At 47.2% G+C, this 21,638-nt stretch overlaps 1 protein-coding gene across 1 annotated transcript; it reads right to left on the bottom strand.

The window, feature by feature from the left end:
- Window positions 1–2,095: 2,095 nt before the first annotated feature.
- COG2 (component of oligomeric golgi complex 2) lies at window positions 2,096–20,487 on the bottom strand. Its single transcript, XM_061549726.1, has 18 exons — window positions 20,308–20,487; window positions 19,487–19,648; window positions 17,946–18,011; window positions 16,153–16,233; window positions 15,731–15,837; window positions 15,481–15,589; window positions 14,451–14,630; window positions 13,852–13,976; window positions 13,015–13,144; window positions 12,307–12,446; window positions 9,921–9,982; window positions 9,440–9,591; window positions 8,584–8,886; window positions 7,215–7,290; window positions 6,469–6,611; window positions 3,775–3,914; window positions 3,019–3,211; window positions 2,096–2,278 (listed from the first exon to the last, which is right to left on the bottom strand). The coding sequence occupies exons 1-18, from the start codon at window positions 20,395–20,397 to the stop codon at window positions 2,174–2,176; spliced, it is 2,364 nt and encodes a 787-aa protein (XP_061405710.1). The 5' UTR covers window positions 20,398–20,487; the 3' UTR covers window positions 2,096–2,173.
- Window positions 20,488–21,638: the final 1,151 nt, after the last annotated feature.

The raw sequence follows: 21,638 nt of genomic DNA, 5'->3' as shown, positions 1-21,638 counted from the left end.
ATTTATTTTGTCCTTCGCCCACACATCCGACTAGCACGGTTGGCTCCGTATGGTGCGAATGAAGTTCAACATACGATACATGCATCTTGCATACATATAGATTGCTCTATTGGGTACCCCGGGACATTAAGACACGCGGTCTCGCCTTAACTCGCGTGCCTTGTAGTGGCTCAAGGAATTCAAGCCCATGGAAATTACCATCGTCTCATTGGTGACATTGTGTATGGCAGCGACACGTTGTGGCCAGCAGACCTCGACATTGGCATGGAGCCCTTGAACACGTCACTGCCATACACAAGAATAGAATGTGTTGCTGTGTTGACTTCACCTGTACAGGTTGCCGTCTCTAAAATAAAACAACACGTCCATTGAACTTCAATAAGGGAACCAGCCTCACTATCTTTGAAATGCCTCTACAATTCTGACTCAAACGTACGGGTTACTTCAGTGGGACCGATCTCCTCCCCACAGCCCAACACCACACCCATCGCTGATCATTGCCGATTAACAGAGTCGGCCGCAATCCCCACGCTTTCTCCCCAGCATCAGGAAATTTGGCAGAAACACCGAGATCTTTATTTCATCTCAATGATGGCACAATGGTATATTTTATTTACCCTACATCATTATGCAAATTGAGAGCGATGGAAACTCTACGTTCCAAAAGGAGCCAGAATATTTGCGTTGTGCGTGTCTCTCAGTTTGTCGTGTCTAACACAAGACCTCACCTTCAACGTCAAACATCGGATGTCCCAAATTGGTGACAACAGGTTAAAAAACTATAATAAACATCTTCGTAGTCGGATTTTTTGTACTTTTGCAAAGTCAAATGTTTTCATATTATCTGCCCCCCCTCCTCTCCCTGATGGGTCGTGTCTATCCAACTCCATAGCGGAGGTGTGAAATTACGGAACGTGCCAACTACGATCGTTGTTTGTAGTAGAAAGATCCCAACTGTGAAATAACAGGAAATGTCTAAACTTTGCAAGGTTTCCCCTGTTCGAACGACAAACTTGTTAACACACCCTGGATTGCATTCTTATTTTCTTCCAAGTCAGTATCTACACGAAAAACTTAAAATGTTTGAGCGTGTAAAGCGATTTATTGTCACAAGAGCATTTTCAAAAAAAGATGCATAATAAAGGCCAAACTGTTTCGTTTCCACTTTGTAGTGCATAGGAAGGATGTGTAGTCGAACACACTGTATAACACCATGCATATGCTTAATTCCCATACCCATTCTACTATTTCTACAAACACAACTATCATTTGTTTGAAAAAATAATTACTCTAAATCATATATCCATTATTTAGAAACCAAATTATAGATCACGCCAGCCATGATTAGCCAACATCGTATATTGTTCAACACAGTTATTTAAAAGAGGAAGTTAAAAGCAACGTTAACCAGCACGAATTTATAAGTGCTGCGTACAGGTGAGGGTCGCGAACGCGAGTGTACAAATAGCAATTAGGAATCGGATACGCAGCGCGCTGTTTTATCACCAAAATAAACATCACGGAGCACAATGAGCAGCATGAGGTCGCTTGCGCAGAGCCTGCGTGTGCCGGTTATAAGGGCACTCAGAGTTTGAGTGAAAGAGACGTTAAATATTGCCGCTAACAGCACTGCAAGTGAAATGATCACGGGGCGCGCAGTCTGTGGTGTGGTGGGTAGCATTCAGCGAATGAATAAACCCGCACTTACATCAAAACCACTCACGAAATAATATTTAACAGCAAATAATAAGCACATTTGCCGTAAGTTGATACATGTGTTTGTGATCTTGGATTTTTTGTTGTATGGTTGCATCAAGTTCAAAATAAATGTAAATTCTGCTTGTCACAACTCTCAGCATATTCCCTTCTCTGCCACGAAGCTTCAACTCGCACAGCACAAAGTGCACACGCACTTCGGTTAAAACCCAGAAAGTGGAGAATTTAATTCAGAATCCATAAGAACAATCACCAATACTAACTATACAGTATTACACAATTTTTTAATTTACAATTATTTTACACCTGTAAAAAGCACCATACCCCCCCCCTGGTGGTACAATGCCCCATTTTTTGACAAAAATCCACACTATATCCGTAACTTGTACCGTCTTTATTTCAGTAACTTATAAACAGAGAATTATTCTCCAGTGCCTCTTAAGAACAAAACATAAGGTCATGATATACTTTCTGTAGTGACGAGCGCTTTGGCTGTTTGTACAGTGTCTATGAGTGATTGGAGTGTTGGAATTTCCGATGCTTCAACACCAAGCTTCTCAATCTGCCATGAAAAAACACGCCGTGTGGGCAAAGGGAAGGAGAGAAAACATCATCAATATTTACTTTCTACAACACTTTTTGTACATATTAACATTTTATAAAACCCGTTGCCATACTTCTAACACAACTGCGTTCAGCATGAACGTTCAAACACAAAATCTGTTTGTCATTGTGAAATATAATCTTTACCGACGCGAAAAGTTCAGGTATACACAGGCAAACCCGTGTCAACCAAGACAACGGGGACACAGCTGTGGCTCCCGCACAATAGACCTGCCCCCCTCACGCCCCCCACTCCCCTGCAGAGAGAGGCGAGACTTGGACCGTGCTCTACAACCAAAGCCACCTTGTGATCTACAAATCTTAATTCTCTGCAGGCCTAAGTGGAATAGCTTGATTGCCCTGCACACACGTGTTCTGGTTCAATGGGATTATTCTATAACGGACAAAATGCTCTCCATCACGCTGTTATGCCGAGGGGCAGCTCTACGCATACATGTAGAGCACCACAACAGTAGATGTGTGTGCATCAAGTGCCCTTCACAATAAAAAATGCCTTGCGATGGCTCTGTCCACGGTTTCAACTTGTTTAAATTTCACAAATCACACACAATTTCCACACATTCACCGAGTTAAAAACAAGGCCCGCTGTTTGTCTGCGCTGTCTTAAGATGCGGTCACATTTACACGCTGTACAAATCCACACTGCACAAGCGCTGATGAGACTTTCTCTGCCGTTACCTGCTGACGGAAGGCCTGCGTATCCAGGTAGAGCTGTAATCGGATTTTGTCATCGTCCGTCAGCCCTGTGCCGCTTGCTGCTGCCGCCGCCGCTGTCGCCCCTGCCCCCGTTTTTCTCGCCTGCTTCAGCCTCTTCAGGCTCTCTTCCATCTTGCGCACAGACGTGAGTACGTCGGAGACCGTCTCGTGGTACCTGCGCGCATCGCGGCAAAGGAAACACACCGATGCATTCTAACGCGTGAGGTGGTACCGATGGCGTTGTGGCTGCACCACTGGCGTTGGGTGGCTTCTGAAACCGGTCCCCTCCCGTCCCCAGGGAGGATGCGTGCCTCCAAGGCCATGATGAAGCTGTGCTCCCATGCAACCAGAGTTGATTGCAACCCCATTGGTGGTCAAGATGAGATAATTCGAGGATAAATCGAATGTAAAACTGTAACACCACCTACACACATATTTTATCACCCACTAGTCCAGACGAGTCTGTTTCTCTTTACTCTGGAATGTGTGACCCAAATTAAAACATGCGTGAATCTAGCCTACAAAACAGTACCTAGTTCCATTGAACAATTATATATTCCATAAAATGACGGCTTACTTCATTGTTCCAGTCCAAGCTCAAGACCTTACTCTTTTTCTTTGCATATGACCAACTGGCGATAAAATAAAACATTTCAACCGTTTCCGTACAGCGTCTTGGAACTCCCGTCGCGTCTAGATGCTCGGTGAGTCCGCGCTGCATTGGTCTCGATGTGTCACCTCTCTGTGCTTTTCCGCAACGAGTCGAGGATCCAGGCGTGCAGGCGAGCGTGCTCCACGGCGCCCGTGTGCTCGCTCAGCATCTGCTCCAAGGGTCGGAGCGCATTCTCCACGTAGGGCGAGGGCCTGCTGGGGGCATCCTGCAAAGAGACAGACGCAGATCCCCGGTATAGCCTTAACAGACTGTTGAGGCATGATAGTGAGCACCTATGAAGGCCGGCACGGCACACGAGGGGGTGGGAGGCCAGCATCACGCCCGACCGTCTTTGTCTCCCTAGTGGCGATGTTTTACACACCACACCAGGTACTCATTTGAGGCTGAGTCGACCTAGGGGAGGCCCAGGGCCAGTTGAAATAATCGGCACTGGTGTTGGCCATGAACGGGAATCGAACTCGGGTTGCCGGATTCGTAGCCCAGCGTGCTAACCGCTACGCCACCACTCCCCAAACCGTACACACACAAGCTTATCAAGAACACGTGCATTTGCGGTGTACACACAAACAGTTCTGTAAAGGTGCACCACTACAATTGTTTTCTCCAGAGCCTCTCTCTCTCTCGAGGGTAACTTGGTTGGCTCGCCCACACAGAGTACCCACCATACTCCACCGGACACAACCTGCTCATCAACTGTGGTGCAGCCCTTTACACTGCTGCGTGGGCACAGGCAGGCAGGGTACTGAAGAAACCTGCCCTTCGTTTCAACTGCTGCGCCGGGAGATTGAACCTGCAAACTTCAGTGCTCGCCCCGAGCTATGAATGCTATGATACGTGTGGCATTGCCTTTGTACTGTCCACCTTTTGGCGTTCTCTGGTCTCGCAATGGTGAGACTATGGCATCAAGAAGGTGGTCTCTGGTGGAGGCCAATCAGTTTAGAAGACAATGCATATTTTATCAGAATACTTTCGTTTGCATGTTCACCACAAGTACGTTTTGTTAATGCAGACATGATTCCTTGCAAAAGCTATCTACTTGGTATTTGAACATCTTAACACCTCCTGGTTTATTGCCAGAAAGGGTAAAAACCTATTCTTATTTTTCAGAACTTCAGTGTGCTCATCATTGCAACATCCGCCCTTATACAGGAACTTATGGTAATTCATGCGTGAATGGGGTTTCTATAAACACACAGCCTTAATTGTCTTTTGCTTCCTCGCAGAGCACGGTTAAGGCCATTTAAATGTGTATCAGATAGTTCCATAGGGGCATCAGAAAGGTTTTGTTCAATATTGTGCAATCTATATTGGAAGACACAATCCTAAAACTAAAGCCGCTCTGCTCTTGTAAATACCAAACCAGTGACTGTCTAACGTACATTTCAAGTTTTGTTGCTGTTAAAAACAGACTGAAAAGTGATGGCCCAGTACAAGGCTGTAGAGAGATTGCAGCTGTACTGGAGGGTACCGTGACATCACGAAGGTGATAAAACAAACAACTAACCATGAATGTAAGGTTTAGGGCTAATAAAGAGACCCATGTGTGTGGGGTGGCCCATGGATATTTTGTTTGTTTTGGGTGGGGTTCTCCTTTGGGGAGCGGTGGTTCACAGTTAGCGTGCAACGCTAAAAACCTGGCAACCCGAGTTCGATTCCTGCTCACAATCAACGCCAGTGACAATTATCCGAACCAGTCCTGAGCCTCCCCTATGTAGACTTAGCCTCAAATGCGATGTGTAAACATCGTCACTCGGGAGACAAAAGCGGCCGGGCGTCCTGCCGACTTCCCACCCCCTCATGTGCCGTGCCGACCTTCATAGGTGCTCGCTAACAGCGCTTGCCCAAAGAGTCTTACAGCTACACGAGGGATCTTTGCCCTTCTCCATGACGATCGTACTACGACTTACGTCGCTTCCCAGCCCTCTGGTGAAAAACAGAGGGCTCAGATATTATTTAAAGCCGATGTTAGCTGTAACCAATAATCCCAGGTCGCCAGGATCACAGCAGTGCTATAACCTCGACATGGCCACCTCCACCTTGATTAAATGTTGCACATTGAACAACCATGACACTGCCACGTTAGGGACTAAAATCAAACAAAGTCCTCCTTCACAGCCATGACCAGGCCACTGCTGGAAGCATGCATCCACAAGCCATCTCCGCCTATCGCAGTCGTCCTTCCTAGCGGCCTGCATCTCATCGTGAAAGTTGCGCTTCCTTGCTGACCACTGCCTCATCCTGTTTCGCCATGCTGAGAAACTCCTCTGGCACTCATCACCACCCTGTTCTCCACTAGATTACAGTTTGCAGCCAAGTCTAAAGTCACATCTTGCCATTCTCATTCTGGATTACTTATGGTGACGAGGTTCACAGTAGGCGTTGACATATCGTCAGCAACTTCCAGTCTCACAATCAGTGATCGATGTGTATGTTGAACTTCTTTAGCACCGTGCATAGACAATTGTGCTAATCGGAGGTATAATTACGATGCTCGTGCGGAGCGTCGTGGTGCATGAGGGGAGCCGTGGTGCGTGCGGCGCGCTGTGGTGCGTGTGGGGCGTCGTGGTGCGTGTGGAGCGTCGTGGTGCGTGCGGCGCGCTGTGGTGCGTGTGGGGCGTCGTGGTGCGTGTGGAGCGTCGTGGTGCGTGCGGCGCGCTGTGGTGCGTGTGGGGCGTCGTGGTGCGTGTGGAGCGTCGTGGTGCGTGCGGCGCGCTGTGGTGCGTGTGGGGCGTCGTGGTGCGTGCGGCGCGCCTGCTCGCCTTGTTGGTGCGGCGGTAGAGCCGCGGCACCTCCTGGGCACCACGCAGGCAGCCCGAGCACAGCTCGGCGAGCTCCCCCGTGATGCGCGTGCCGCACGCCGGCACGGCCCCCTCCAGGGCCGCTCGCGACTCCGCCAGCGCGCCTACAGCGGAGGAAAGCACACCGCCTGCACGTGACGCTGCAGTGCGGGGGCACCTCGCGCGTGCCACTGCAACGTGACGGGAGCCGAGGGGGTCACGTGCTGGGGCGCATTCCACGAGACGATCACGACTACGGTAACTTTTACAAATGTTGCAATCTATTTCATTCCTATGTTTAAAACAATGTTTTCAATGAATACTGATTTTCTTTCTGTTTAACCGAAAGAAAATAATTTTAGCAGAACAAGCTGCGGTGATTGTATTTTTAATGCACCATTTACAACTGTGTAGGTTTTTGCAGTTTTGCTGGAGGGCTCTCCGGGATCACTCGCCATCGACGTTAGCCGTGCCTGCCAATCAAACCGAGGTCACCGGGTTCATAGTGCAGGGCGCGCCAACCACTGTGCAAACACGCAGCCCTGCCCGAGTGGTGATTGTGATTACGTGGTAGACGAGGCAAATAAAGTCACATGTTGGAGTACACAGCATCAGTACTTTCATGAGCGCTAGCATGGCGGCATTAGAAGTCTCTAATCCGCAGCACCCTCCGCCCACGCGAGGTCCTGTGAGTGCGGTATTGAGCGTGCCGGAGCGATGGAGCCTACCGGAGAGGCTGTCGTAGTCTTTGAACCCCAAGAGGTCCAACCGGGGCTTGATCACAGTCTGCAAAAAGTCTTCAAGCTGAAAAAGAAAAAGGCATGTTTCCCAATGGGCCCATGCAATGTAGCACGACATAATAATTGCATTACACATCATCACTTTATAAAACAAAGCTATTCTGCTCAAACTAAAATTTTTTAATCCCATCAGGTTTCGGTGTTGTCAACGTCAATATTTTACATTGGTAACCATGACAAACAACAGATTTCCCATTGTATGCTCATAGTACTCACTAGCAGACCATTACTAGGCTGCACACTTGCCATGGCGTATGAATGGATGTTATCAATGATAACAGCCAACGTGAATACAGTTGATTCCCACTTTAAAAGTATGATGCATCACTGGTTGGGTGTATGATCAATATGCTACTGTCTTGGCAGGCAAGTTACATCACAACGTAGCGTTGTTCAATACGATGTAATACTACACAGTCATACACTATTCTCAGTGTAAGATATCACTTTCAGGAGATTAGCATTGTGATGACGCACCCAAATTAACTGCACTCATTCGAGGCTATTCATAGTTTCAACGTTTTTGTGGAGGTAAAACTATTCTAGAGACCCTACATCGACTCACGTATTTCCTGCCCTATTGTGTGCATCCAATTTCAATTCCCTACGATAATAGCTTACAATTCAAACATTTTTAAGTTTCAATCATTGTGGCGGTTGGGTGTGTCCACTTAGCCATAGCAGAGAGGTCTAGCAAATGTAAAGGTGTGATGGTGGGGTGTGGGGACATCAGCATTGCCCGTGATGACGTCTTGACCTTTGTATACAAAAAACCTCTGTTTTAGTTTACAGCCCCTTTGTCCAGCCATATCACATGGGCCGAGTGGGTGTTTGATCATTGTGGGTGCATGAGTGGGTGTGTGATCACTGTGGAGTGTAAGTGGGTGTGTGATCACTGTGGAGTGTAAATGGGTGTGTAACCACTGTGGGTGTGTAACCGCTGTGGGTGTGATCATTCTTTGACAATTCTGGCACAAGCGTCGTGGTGACGTCACCGCCACTTAGTGGCGAATGGCGGTCGTTGTTGTTGTTGTTGTGACCATTCTACACAACGCTGCTCGGTGTGCGCGCTGGTGAAGGCAGATATCACTCGCCACCGACGTCAGCCGTGGCTGGGAAACAAACTAATCAGAGCGCAGTGCACAAACCACTCACTGCGCCACGCACAAAACCTACCAAACGTAAATTTTGATTTAGCTTTCAAATATATAAACAAATCCTGTACAATACAAAATATAGCTACACACAAAGTATAGACTAATTTTTGTTTCCGAAAACATATCAACAACTGACGTACCTTTTTCTGTATCCTGTCACTATCACCAACGACTGATGCCAGCTGGCCACATGACGGGGCTTTGGAGCTCGACACATCAGAGGCGGTCCTGCCCGTGTGATTCTCCTCGCCACCCAGGGACTGCACCGAGGGCGACCGCTTCACCCCCGCGCCACCGTAGGCGTTGACCGCACCGTGCGGTTCGTGCTGATGTTGATGCTGCTGAAGCATGGAGCCAAACCCGGGGGTGGACTGCGAAGGCTTGAGCCCTCCACCCTCCCGTCGTGGATGGTCGTGCGGGTCGGGGGCCGGAGGCTCCAGCAGCTGCATGAAAGTCACGGCGAGTAATGCAGAGAGGCAATCAAGTATCGCACCACCTGAGTGTCTGTCAGAACACTGAGCCTGTAGCACAAAAATACTCGGTTTGAAACCAGGGCAGCCCCTCAATCATCAAACCAGGATGCCAATGCCGACACAAACTAAGCGATAGGTTTAGTTATTCACTCAATTAAGATGAGATTAAACATGTAACCAGACATGAGATGAATAACCTTTGTGTTTGTGCACCACTTCCCCTCGGCAGTATCACCAATAATTATTGGTAATATATCTATAATTAGCATTGCAATACATGACAGCACATTACAGATCGCCACCTAGTGTTGGCTCAGACTCGAGCAGTATTGCTGTGGTCTGATGTGAGAGACGCTCTCATGCTACTGGAATCCAAAGGTAAAATAGACAAAACTAATTAATCCAATCAAACAAGAAGAAAAACACAATTGAAGTCAACAATGCCACTTCTAAGTGAAATTGCCAGGTTTGGTTGATTTCTGCTCTGCACTCTGAGGACCCACACGTGGTCTCACATTCTGACCTCTTGCATCCAGATGGCATAGCGAGCCAGCATCTGCAGCGTGACCTTCCAAAAGCGATGAGCCAGGGGCGGCAGGTACACGGGGTCGGCCCAGCACCTCTGCAGACTCATCCACAGCCCGTGGGTAGCGTGGAGCCGGAACTCACTGTCAGCTGCACAGGGGACACGGCAGGGAGCCGGTTATTACATGCAACAACATTGTTGCGTGCAAATAGGCATTACATTTAAATGCTGTAAATCATTCATATTTTCAATGCATAAAAAGGCAAGCATGCAGCTTTTTTCATACATAATTCTGTACAAATATTTAAATAGAAAATAAAGCACAGCATATACCACACAGCATGAGCTCTACAATGTATGAAGCTTGAGAAATACAGCATCAAAAGGCATGACCCTCGCGATACAGAGGGCCAAGCCGGATGCACCGTAAAACCTTTGCGGTGTTGTGTGTGGGTAACGTCAGGTGGAGACGACTGACCTGGTGCCGGCTGGAGCCCCGAATGCAGCGCACTCTCCAGGTTTTCAACCAATTCCTTGAACCTGTATAGCCGAGACAAAAATCCAATCCCTAAGGTTGTGTCAGCATCACTAACAGTCCATTCCCCATCATCAAGCATCGCCGCAAGTGGGCTTGGGCAGGACATGATGCTAGAAGGGATGAGGGCCGATGGTCAACAATAATCATGGGGTAGCAGCTGAGGGATAAAAAGTGTCAGAGAGAGCATCCACCAAAGAGGAGCGGGGAATCTGCTCGTGTGCGGGTGCTGGGTGGATTGTTACGTATATCTATTGAACTTCTTTCGTACCGCACGTAGCCAACCGTGCTAATCGGAGGTGCGGGGGAAGGAAAAGAAACTAAACACAAATAAGTATAACCCGTAAAAACAAAGTTTTTCACTCTAAATCCTTTATATGCGTGGTGGCTAGAGTCCTCTCGTCCTCTGGCTTGAGATGGCTGCCACCTATGGGTCAGATGATTGTATGCAGTATGAAACAATTGGTAATTAAATATTTAATTTGTTTTCCCTAAACAGTGTAAAATTTTGGAAAAAAATTTTCACGAACATTAATTGTCTCGCACAACGAGTCTGTGTGCAAAATGTCAGCTCGATTGGATCACGGGAAGTGGGTTAAAAAACGACCGAAAGGTTTGCACGGTCGTAAGCAAGCAAGCAAGCGAACTTAATATAAAGGATTTAAAAAACAGAACTGTGAGGGATGGAGGTAGCTTGGGGGCCTTCATCTAGCAGTGGATCGATGTGACAAACATTAAATTACTCTCATTTGATCACAACATTAACGATGTAGTTTCCTTCATTACAGTTAAAGTTTGTACATAGGGGCATGTGTCAGAGAGAAATGTTGGTAGAAGTAAGTCCTATTTATACATGATTTAATCTGATAATTGCATCTTTAAATTTAATCCACCTACAAAAAGCGATTACATACACCTTCTCTAAAACAGGCAAGACCAAGCGTGTAGATGTGCAAGCTATGGAAAAAAGTCTGTACATGATAGCTACATTTGTAAACCGAGCACAAGACGTTACAGGCCATAGACAGCACGTGCAATCGTGGTGCATGAAACCCACACACAATGGGGCTGCTCTGGTCGGTAATGTTGCTGAATGATGGGATGTTATTCATGCTTGCCTTATCCCTTCACGGTAAGCAGAAAGGAACATGAGCCTCCTCTGGTTAATTTGTTAATTTCAGTGATTTCCCCCCAAGTGATACTCCTGCAGTGGAGCCATGCAGTGTACAAAGTCTTATGGAACATCTTGCAGCCACCACACGATCATGTCATACAAGGAAGTGGACCCAGAAGATGGGCAAAATAAGCAACCACACTTTGAATATTTTAAACAAATTTAAGGATCATCCGAAGAATATGCATGAGGTGTAATTTTGAAGGTAATTACCTATTATTTTGGAAAATATGGCTTTATAGGGATAGCCTTTAGACATTCCATGGGCAAGGTAAGATAGCACTGAAGACAGCTCAGCAACCCACATGGACCTTGTCCTGATTATGGTTAACAAAGTTAAACAAAACGTTGCTCCTAATCGCTTAATTTGGTTGTGAGAATTGTTCTGAAACTCACCGGTGAGCGACCTGAAACAATAAACATTTGTGCATTTCACATTTGTATTTGTGGATATTAATTTGCTTTGTCATGTCGGGTGGTAAAGTGTTCTTAGCACAGACTTGGTGAGATCATGACACGGGCCTTGGCCAAAAATCTATTACAAATATTTTAATAATTAGAATCCCAAACTTAAGATTGATGAAAAATCAATCCACATGATCAACTGTTTTGCATAACATGCATGGGATTTACAAATTTGTGTTAATCTTGGGGTAATGTGATTTGCTATCAGGGACTGTGGTGTACACATATTGGACCCGCTTAACGACAAACGCTCATGCCAATGCACCATATAATAAGTATAACCCGTAAAAACAAAGTTTTTAACTCTAAATCCTTTATATGCGTGGCGGCTAGAGTCCTCTCGTCCTCTGGCTTGAGATGGCTGCCACCTATGGGTCAGATGATTGTCTGCAGTATTAAACAATTGGTAATTAAATATTTAATTTGTTTTCCCTAAACAGTGTAAAATTTTGGAAAAAAAATTTCACGAACATTAATTGTCTCGCACAACGAGTCTGTGTGCAAAATGTCAGCTCGATTGGATCACGGGAAGTGGGTTAAAAAACGACCGAAAGGTTTGTACGGTCGTAAGCAAGCAAGCAAGCAAGCACGCAAGCAAGCAAGCAAACTTAATATAAAGGATTTATAGAAAGTCAAAGTAATTTTCTCCTCAATTAAGCACCGAGGCAGAACCCTGCGGGGTCCACTTACCGTATCTGAAAGAACACGGACAGGCTCCACTTGTTTGAGAAGCTCTCGTAGGCCGCGTGTGCACGCAGCCGGCGCACACTGGCCTGGGATGCGCACTGCCTCTCAAAGGCAGACACAAACTCCATGCTCACGTTGTATTTCTGGTCTCAGCAAGGGCATTGTGGTCGGGAATAAAAACAAAACAAAAATTTCCAACGTCATCATCAGCCAAGATCTATCAAATGCTGGACAAAGACCTCCCACATAATGTCGCCATCCTTCACGGTCTCACAATGCCCTAAAGATATTTATATTTTTACTCAGGATCTCTGAGTTCTACATGAATACAATCACACTGAGTAAGATGTGGTAAAGATGCAACCCTGCAATTGCTTACTCACAACCACTGCTGGTGGAAGGGCCTCGCCACGAGAGGGAAATCTAGAGGGTTCCCCTCGAGGGTATTTTGCCTACTCTTTCACACTGGCGAGTCCCCACATTTACCACACCACACAGGACCTGCCGATCGACTGTGGTGGGGCCCGTTTAAACTGCTGGGTCTGCAAAGGAACAGGGATTTATACAACTTGCACCAAAGTTTCGACTGCAGTGCCGGGAGATCGAACATCCAACCTCTGGATTGCAAGTCCAGTACGTTCACCATTCCACCACAGCAGCGTCCCGTCAGAGTGTAATTCTGAGATGCCAATTAAGGGTGAATAGGCCCACCTCGTGGAAGACATCGGGATTCCCCGCATTGAAGATGGAAGAGAGACGTTGCTCCAAACACCGCACCATCTCGGGCCACACGGAGTTCACAGGGAAGTCGTAGCCATGCACAACCTCCGTTCTCTCCCCGCTGCACACAACAGTCTCACGTCAGTTTATATCCACGCAACCGCTTAACCAGTGTCGAGACTAGGCATGATGAACGAGGTATTGCACTCTTCATCATTTCACTGCCACCTCTTTGCGAGTTTAATAACAAAGTTCCTTTCATAACGAAAAATGTGCAATTGCTGATAAAAAAAACAATATAGTATTCAAGTAACCTCACACCCGACTCCAAACACAAGTACAGACATTATTGACTGTTCATCCTATGATGGACAGCAAATGAGCAGTGCAACTGCTCTATAATCTGATTAAACAACTCCTCATAGGTGATGCCCAACTGATATGTTCTTGCAATTGAAAAGTAAAACGGTTCACCATGCTGGACTAAATAACATTGAACTAAAGCTACCGGTACTCAAAAATTAGTCAAAGGGATCTCATGCTCAAATGAGCATTGAGGCAGTGGTGCCCCATCTCCTGTTGACAAGACTGAGCCAGTGGTGGAAGTTCCATGTCCCTAGCGCAGAAGTCAGTATATCCGTAGGACTACCTCACTGTTCACTTCCCCAGTGGTACTCGCTTTATCGACCCCAGAGGAATGATGGGCTGAGTCAACCCCCAATCAAGACATGAAATTGAAACTTCCTGATTGCGGGCCGCTTGCTCTACCGCTGAGCCACCTAGCCAGGTAGTACCGAATTAACTAGAATGTCTATATAGTAGATGTACCTGACAAGTGTTCCCATAGTGACTTCCTTGAGCAGACGGCAGTGGTGTGGTACAAACTCAAGCAGCTTGCTGTACATGCCCTTGAGACCCTGGGGGTGGCTCTGTACGTACTGCTCCGAGACGACCTGTAAGAACAGCAGCGACGGCAGCAGCAGCAGCAGCAGCAGCACATGACACCGCATTAGTTTTAAGATGTACCGCCAAAGTCATCGTTACACAGTGATAACATGGGACATCATAAATGCAGGAATTCTGATATAAAAGTTATCACTCACCCAAACAAAAATTTTGCTGTGTTTCCCAATTAAGTAATTTCCAAGTTATTTTTCAAATTTTGCCAATTGGACCATGACTCCTATACACAATGCCCTATTATTCAAATTCTGTCACGTGATCTTTAGTATCCACTGTGAGGCATAAAATGCACATCTATGGTATGAATTAGTTTTAACCAGGCCCACCTCCTGTTATTGTGCTACTGCTGGGCCATATCACTGCTCCATGATGATCATGATTTAAATTGTGCTCGTCCACCTTAACCGTTCCTAATGCAACACCCATCTGACTCTCCGACACGGTGGTGGCTGTGCGCGGTCTACCTCCTCAACAAACGGCCTGACGAGAATCTGCGAGACGAGAGCCTCTGCGTCGCGTGTCTTGTCGATGGTGGCGTACGTGCGCAGGCACTGCCGCACTACGCCACCGTCGCCCGCCTGCAGCCCCTCCAGCAGCAGCCCCTCCAGCGAGTGCTGCAACGTGGCCGTGATGCCCGCGATGCGCTGCAAAGATAAAGATCTCCCGTATAGCCTAAACATACTATGAAAGCCGGCATGGCACAAAAGGGAGTGGGTGGCCAAGACCACGCCCGGCCTCCTTTGCCTCCCAAGTGGAAATGTTTTTACACAGTGCCAGGTACTCATTTGAGGCTGAGTCGACCTAGAGAAGGCCCAGGACCGGTTCAGATAATCGTCACTGGTGTTGGCGGTGAGCGGGAATCGAACTTGGGTCACCGGATTAGTTAAGCAGCGCACTGGCCGCTATTCTACACACACACAATATAAATAACGGACCGAATTCAACACTAGTTTCCCGACATGATATTTACTGCCACATATCCATGCAAAGAAGTTTCCAGCAAAATGTCGATTGAGGTTCAACATGTTCGGACACCATGTATCACACTAATATGAAGACATACAGAACACATGTGGGCAGTTCCATGATGTCAGAGATACAAGTCAGATACTTTAAAGATTTAGGTCATCATTAGTATAATCACAAAGTCGTGTTTTACTGCGGCATAGTATGTGTCCACCTTTCTTGATTAAGGGGAAATGGTCACAAAATATCATGGCATTGGACTTACACGGACAAACTGTTTCATCTGTGCTGCGATGATGACATATTTGAGATATATTTTCTAAAACTACAGATAATGATGTTAACAATGGCAACCCGTATGTATTATTAGGACAATTTAGAAACATGTTCTGGGTTTCCCCAATGAATGGAACTGCCCATACAGTTGACCATATGTTCAAAGATTTTAAAGAGGATTAACGGCTCTCTACCAACTCTGACGCCGCTCTTGATTGTCGAGGACCTTGTCAGTTGTGCATTCATTCTTACCGGGCGGATATTGTCCAGTAGGGGCATGCCTTTGCTCTGAACAGCGTAAAACTGCAACTGGTTAAACTCGGTGGCGATTCTTTCCAGGGTCTGCCCAGCCAGTGGAACGCTATTGGAAACAAGGATACAAAAAACACAGACACCTAATATTGAGTCCATTTTAAGCTCAACATTTTACACCATATTAGAAAAAAGGTTCGCTGCCTGGCTGGCGTGTGGGCAAGTGTGTGGTGACATCACCATTGGTTACCTGTTGGTGTCAGAAGCAGATAGGCCGTCCCTGGAGCCTTGCGTTTGAAGGATTTTCTCTATTTTTTCCACTGAGCGGATCACGTGCATTAACCTCTGCAGGCAAGCCTGGGAAATTAAGACAATGCACACTTAGCAGTGATTTGAAGTCATGAAGAATGTGAAAGGTCCTTTAGTGAAAGACGTGAATAATTAGGTGTGCAATGATTAATACACAACCAAACTTGTCCCTGGCGTCATGAAATGTATATAAATCTGGATGCACACACACCGACTGGATTATAAGGCACACTCACACATTTCGCTTTATATGCAGGGAGAAAATATGCACCTTTTAATCCAGAGAATACAGAAATAACAATATTCTAACATATATACAACCGTATTTAGGGTAATATTTTGGTTGGTTTGTCAACACCTCACCTTTTTCTTACGAATATCTGTCCTCTTGGCCAGCCTGTCATCGAAGGCTTGAATTACTTCGTTTAGTGCAGACCTCACACACTACAGCAAAGAAAACATGGTTTACCTTATGTACCAATACATGCTTAATGAAACATTATTTCTTAACAATGAGTGGAAAAAAACACAAATCGACTCTCAGCCTTTCAGCAGCCTACGAGAGAACCGATGTTAATTTGTCCACAACCGAACTAAATTTGCCACGTGTGCTTTACAAGCTTAAGATCCTGCAAAGTGGAAGTTAATCTTGTGGTGTTGATCCATGTATTCCTCTTTCAGGTCTCTCAATGTGATTCCCATAATGCATCTCTCTTTCCTTCCTATAGCCGCTGTTCTCACATTGCTATGGGGCTGGCTGCCCAGTCTCCCCCCTCCCACTTGTCTGTGGACGGCTTCCCTTGTCACCCAGCCACTTTCATTTCCCTATTCACGTTATCCTTGCATCTTCCTCTCCTTCCTGCATGACGTCTCCTTTCTCACGCCGCACCTCATGGCCATACCATCTCAGTCTTGCTTCCCTTGCTTTGTCAACATTAACCAGCATTGCATCTCTGCTTGTATACTAAAAGTGAATTTAACAGACTGCTTCTTAAACAATGCCTTTTGAATCAAGAGGACCTGTTAATGTGAAACCCTTTTTAACCAAAATCAATGATGCATGCCTTAACTATTAATTTCTTGAAAGCTACTGGCAACCTAGGGTGTAACTTTGATAATTTAATGTTCCGAGAGACTGTTCATTTTGTACTTTAACATTCAAAGGCCTTTTAAACCAATGGCTACCTTTTTGATAACGCCACCTGTCGTATTTTGCAGCCTTCTTTTATTTGGAAAATTGTCTAGGATTTCCTGTGGTTAATTTCCATTTGTTATTATAACCATGTTATGAATATGATCTTGATTTGTTTATTTATTTCTCCAACCTAATTTTCAAATTGTATCTTCTAATTCAACTTTTAATAGCCTTCGACAGAGGGTATCTCCTGACTGCTCTTTTATAATGTGTATTTTATTCCATTCAATTTCATAAAACCAGGAAAAAATGATACAACAGTGCAATCATAAACCCAAACCTTCATAAATATAAATGCAGAAATTTGCTAAAGAATTACGACTATAATGAGCCAAGAGTGTCTGTTGGTGTGTAACGCGCGTGACGTCACTCCACATGCCGCACCCCCCACCCCCGTCATTAATATTCATGAGTGGGTGGATTTTTACACTCGTGCAGAAGGTCGAGCAAATTCGCTTTAAGTTTGACGTTTCCTTATTGAAAGTTAATCTAAAAAATAATCCCGTGCTGCAACAAAGTGGATTTGAGCATAGGTTTTCCCCTTTTTCTGGCAATAAAACAGGTGTTAAGATGTTAAAACACCAAACTGAAACCTTTTACAAGGAATCATGTCTGTGTTAACCACAATACTTGTGGTCAGAATGCAAAAAAAACACACTCTGATAATATATGCATTGTCTTTGAAACTGATTGGTCTCTGGTGTGGACCAATCACTGCCATTAATACAGTGCTACAGTACAATGCAGTGAAGTGTTTGATGACATACATTTGTGCAAGATTCACTGCCATTAAATTTACACAAGATACAATTATACTCTGCTCAATTGTTTCGTAAATATTACAGCTTCCATCCTAGAACGGGCAAACAAGCTAGTTTACAGGCAAACAAGCTAATATATATATCTCAAATCATTAAACAACTTAATGTGCATTATCTTTGGAGGGAGGCAAAAATATTACCAGGACTTCCTCTCTCAGCTGCCCCAGGGGTACTCGAAGCTGATTTAATGATTTGTCCATTCCAACCTGATAGAAAAACGTAATTACATATGAAAGCGTTACAGATAAACACAGTAAAAACATGGAAACTGCAGTAACATGACAACGAAATTGTGTTATACTTATATCCCATAACCACAAGTCAATGCTGCAATTTGCACTTCAATCTCACAAATGCATCTTTGCATTTTCTTCTAAGTGTGTAAATTTTGTTGAAATATAACTGCATACATTAAATATTAAGTCATGTTCCCCCATGTACTTTCCATTACAGGTTATGTTTCACGTAGGTTAACCTACGTGACTTTACCAATATATTTTTACCGAAAAATCCAAAGAGTATGGATCCTTGCAGTCACGAAAGCTTCTAGAATTAAAGTTTAAAATAATCTCATACATTTACAGAGCGCCTTATATCCAAGGCACTCTACAAGAATTGTAAATGGTACAATCAGGTTAGCTAAAGGTGATATGGTGGCATGTGAGAGGAGGGGAAAGAGAAGAGTATAGGGATAGGTATGAGGAGGGCGGTTAGTGGGAATTACAGGGGTACCGAGGGATGGAGGGAAGGATGGGCTAGGGAGATGAGGTGGGGGTCTTGAGGGAGGAGCGGAAACTAGACAGGGAGGGTGCTTCTTGCTTCATGTGGAGGGGAAGTGTGTTCCGGTGCAAGGGGGCGAGTAGGGGAAAGGTGCGGAAACGGGATTGTGCCCAAGAAGGGGGAAACGGTGAAGAGTAGGGGAGATTGAGAGCGGGGTGGGCGGGAGGGGACATTGCATATTATCTGCAATGACGTGTGTATAGGAACATGGACACTCAGTGGGGAATCGAACAAAAGGTGAAAAGTACTCAAGAATCGTGCAGAAATGCATGCTGGGAATTGCACCGACAGAAAATGAAGCACGTTGATCAGAGAAGCTGTTATTCCTAATTAAAGACATAATAACTCGTAATAAATATGCGTTGGGGCAGCACTCAACTCTTTGTGATGATTGCAAACAGCAGTGAATGGTGAGAGATTGGCAGCCAAAAGAGTTGCTAGGGCTAAAAAGACCACTTCAAACGGAGTGATGATAATTAGGTGATGTGCAAGAGATGGATTATGGATTCACAAGGCAATGAGAAAAGCCGATGGTAGTACTTTATTCAGCCATCGATAGATGATGGCTATGGTAATTCTGAATTGTAATTAGACACACGGCTTGCATGCAGCATTCAATAGCATACCCATACGGGCTTTCGAGGACACGGGTGAGGTAAGTCGTGGAAGGCAAAATGATGTGCGTGGCTTGCGAGGTGGGGGGTGGCAGGGTCATTGCCATCTGTTTGCTGTGCCACCATATCCTGTTTGCTATGAAATATCATTGACCAAACAAAACCGGCGATGTAGTACAAAAAACCGAACACCATGGCCACCCTGCCAGCCAAGACAATGAAGTGTAAGTCGACTCGACTGATGGAGGCGAGCAGGAAGTAAGTAACCCTGTGACGGGCCCGCGCACCAAGTTGGATGAGAGGTTGACGAAGTCCGCGTAATCTTTGTTGATGAGCTCCACCATGGAGCTCTTGAGAAGTTTGTAATACACCTCCAAGTCCTCGCGCAGCACCTCCAGCTGCACGTGCTTCTTGCATTCTGCCACGAAGCTGTCCACGTCAAATCCGTCCTGTGGAATGTTTCACGAATCGTTATAACGTCATACGTTCTGCTACATGCAAATAACACAAACCACAAGGCAGGCTTGATATCTGCCTGCATTGCAGCTGATACGGAAGTGACGTGTCAAGAAAGCAATTCACGCCGTACACTTAAAGACAACCCACACGATTCTTCAGTGCCCCCCTTGTCTGAGCCTGCGGTGCTAGGGACAGAGTGGCGCATGTAGAACGGATTTTACGGGCAGATCTGCCCCAGATCTGCGTGTCAGTCGCTCGTCCCCCCACGGGACGTTTCCCGGCTGAGAGCCCAGCCCAACGACCGCGGATATCGCAAAGTTCTCAGCTTGACACGTAGGCGAGGTATATTAGATATACACGACACCGATACGTCTACATATTGCAACAGGGCAACTCTAATATACCGCCTGCGGCACCACACACAGCTGCCTCGGCAGCGTGCTCCACGAGCCTCGGTCTTCTCGCCCGTCTCTCCCGTGTGTGTTCTCGCCTCTCGGGCCTGCTGCCAGGCCACGACCTCGGCCTTGCTTAGTTTCACTACGGGCAACGAGGCGAGATCTCGGGGGAAGTGTTGGGCAGACCCCCCCACTCCCTCTCCCGACTTCTTCCCCGAGCCTGCGTCAGAAACAAATGTGACATGCACGCTCACTTTCATGAACTGCTCCCTGTCGAAGCACAAGCTGCTGCTGCTGCCGCCGCCGCCGCCCGGCAGCAGGCCGCCCCTGGGCTCCGAGGCCATGTCGCTCGAGGCGCCGAGGGGTCGAGAGTCGCTGTCGCTACCGCGGAACGCGCGGCGCCATCGCGGCGCGGCGCCTGCAACGTAGACAGCCGTGACGTCACCGTCACGTGGGGCGGCGGCACGCGACGGAGCGACGTCATCGCGGCACACAGAGATGGGCCGTGACGCCATCGCGGCACACAGAGATGGGCCGTGACGTCATCGCGACACACAGAGATGGGCCGTGACGTCATCGCGGCACACAGAGATGGGCCGTGACGTCATCGCGACGAGGGAAGCGGCGTGACGTCGGCGCCTAGAAATGGGCGACAATTAATGGACGTGGCAAATGAATCTCAGGAGAAGAAGAGAGTCGGTCAGTGCGAAAGGAAAGATGAGCCTGGACTTGAAACAGTGGCAGGGTGTTGCGGCGCGAGCGGCAGGGGCGGGGCGAGGGGGATGTTCCAGACCGTGAGGGCATCAGAAGCCAGTGAGCGACCTCCCCGCTGGGTGAAGGTTGACCACTCAAAGCTTTGGTTGCTGGAGCAGCTTTTAAAGCGCCTATCTCACAAGCCCCGCAAGTCACGCGCAGTGTCTCTGTGTTAAACATGAAAAATGCTGTACATGGGCCGTAAAACATACCTCAGGTTTTTTTAAACCTTCAAATACATCAATTGGATTGGAGGCAATCACACAATCAGCATTGATAATGGGAACTACGTCGGCGCATTAGCCCATGGGGGAGGGAGGGGTGGCAGCATCTGTCACGGCAGGCTTGCGCGTGACGTCACGGCGTTGCTGGGCAACCTCGCATCCCCCCTCCCACCCGCCTCTGGTGCGTGGGGGGGACCAACCTGGGGGGCGGGGGGGGGGCTCTAGATGGGGGCGGGGCTGTGGGTGTTGGGGGCTCTAGATGGGGGCGGGGCTGTGGGTGTTGGGGGCTCTAGATGGGGGCGGGGCTGTGGGTGTTGGGGGCTTTAGATGGGGGCGGGGCTGTGGGTGTTGGGGGCTCTGCAGGGGGCGGGGCTGTGGGTGTTGGGGGCTCTAGATGGGGGCGGGGCTGTGGGTGTTGGGGGCTTTAGATGGGGCGGGGCTGTGGGTGTTGGGGGCTCTGCAGGGGGCGGGGCTGTGGGTGTTGGGGGCTCTAGATGGGGGCGGGGCTGTGGGTGTTGGGGGCTTTAGATGGGGGCGGGGCTGTGGGTGTTGGGGGCTCTGCAGGGGGCGGGGCTGTGGGTGATGGGGGCTCTGCAGGGGGCGGGGCT

Source organism: Lethenteron reissneri, chromosome 11, assembly GCF_015708825.2.
Source record: "Lethenteron reissneri isolate LAM-NWPU_2019-01 chromosome 11, ASM1570882v1, whole genome shotgun sequence".
Lineage (NCBI taxonomy): Eukaryota > Metazoa > Chordata > Hyperoartia > Petromyzontiformes > Petromyzontidae > Lethenteron > Lethenteron reissneri.
Note: the sequence above shows the minus strand (reverse complement) of the source record. Positions and strands in the feature narration are given on the sequence as shown.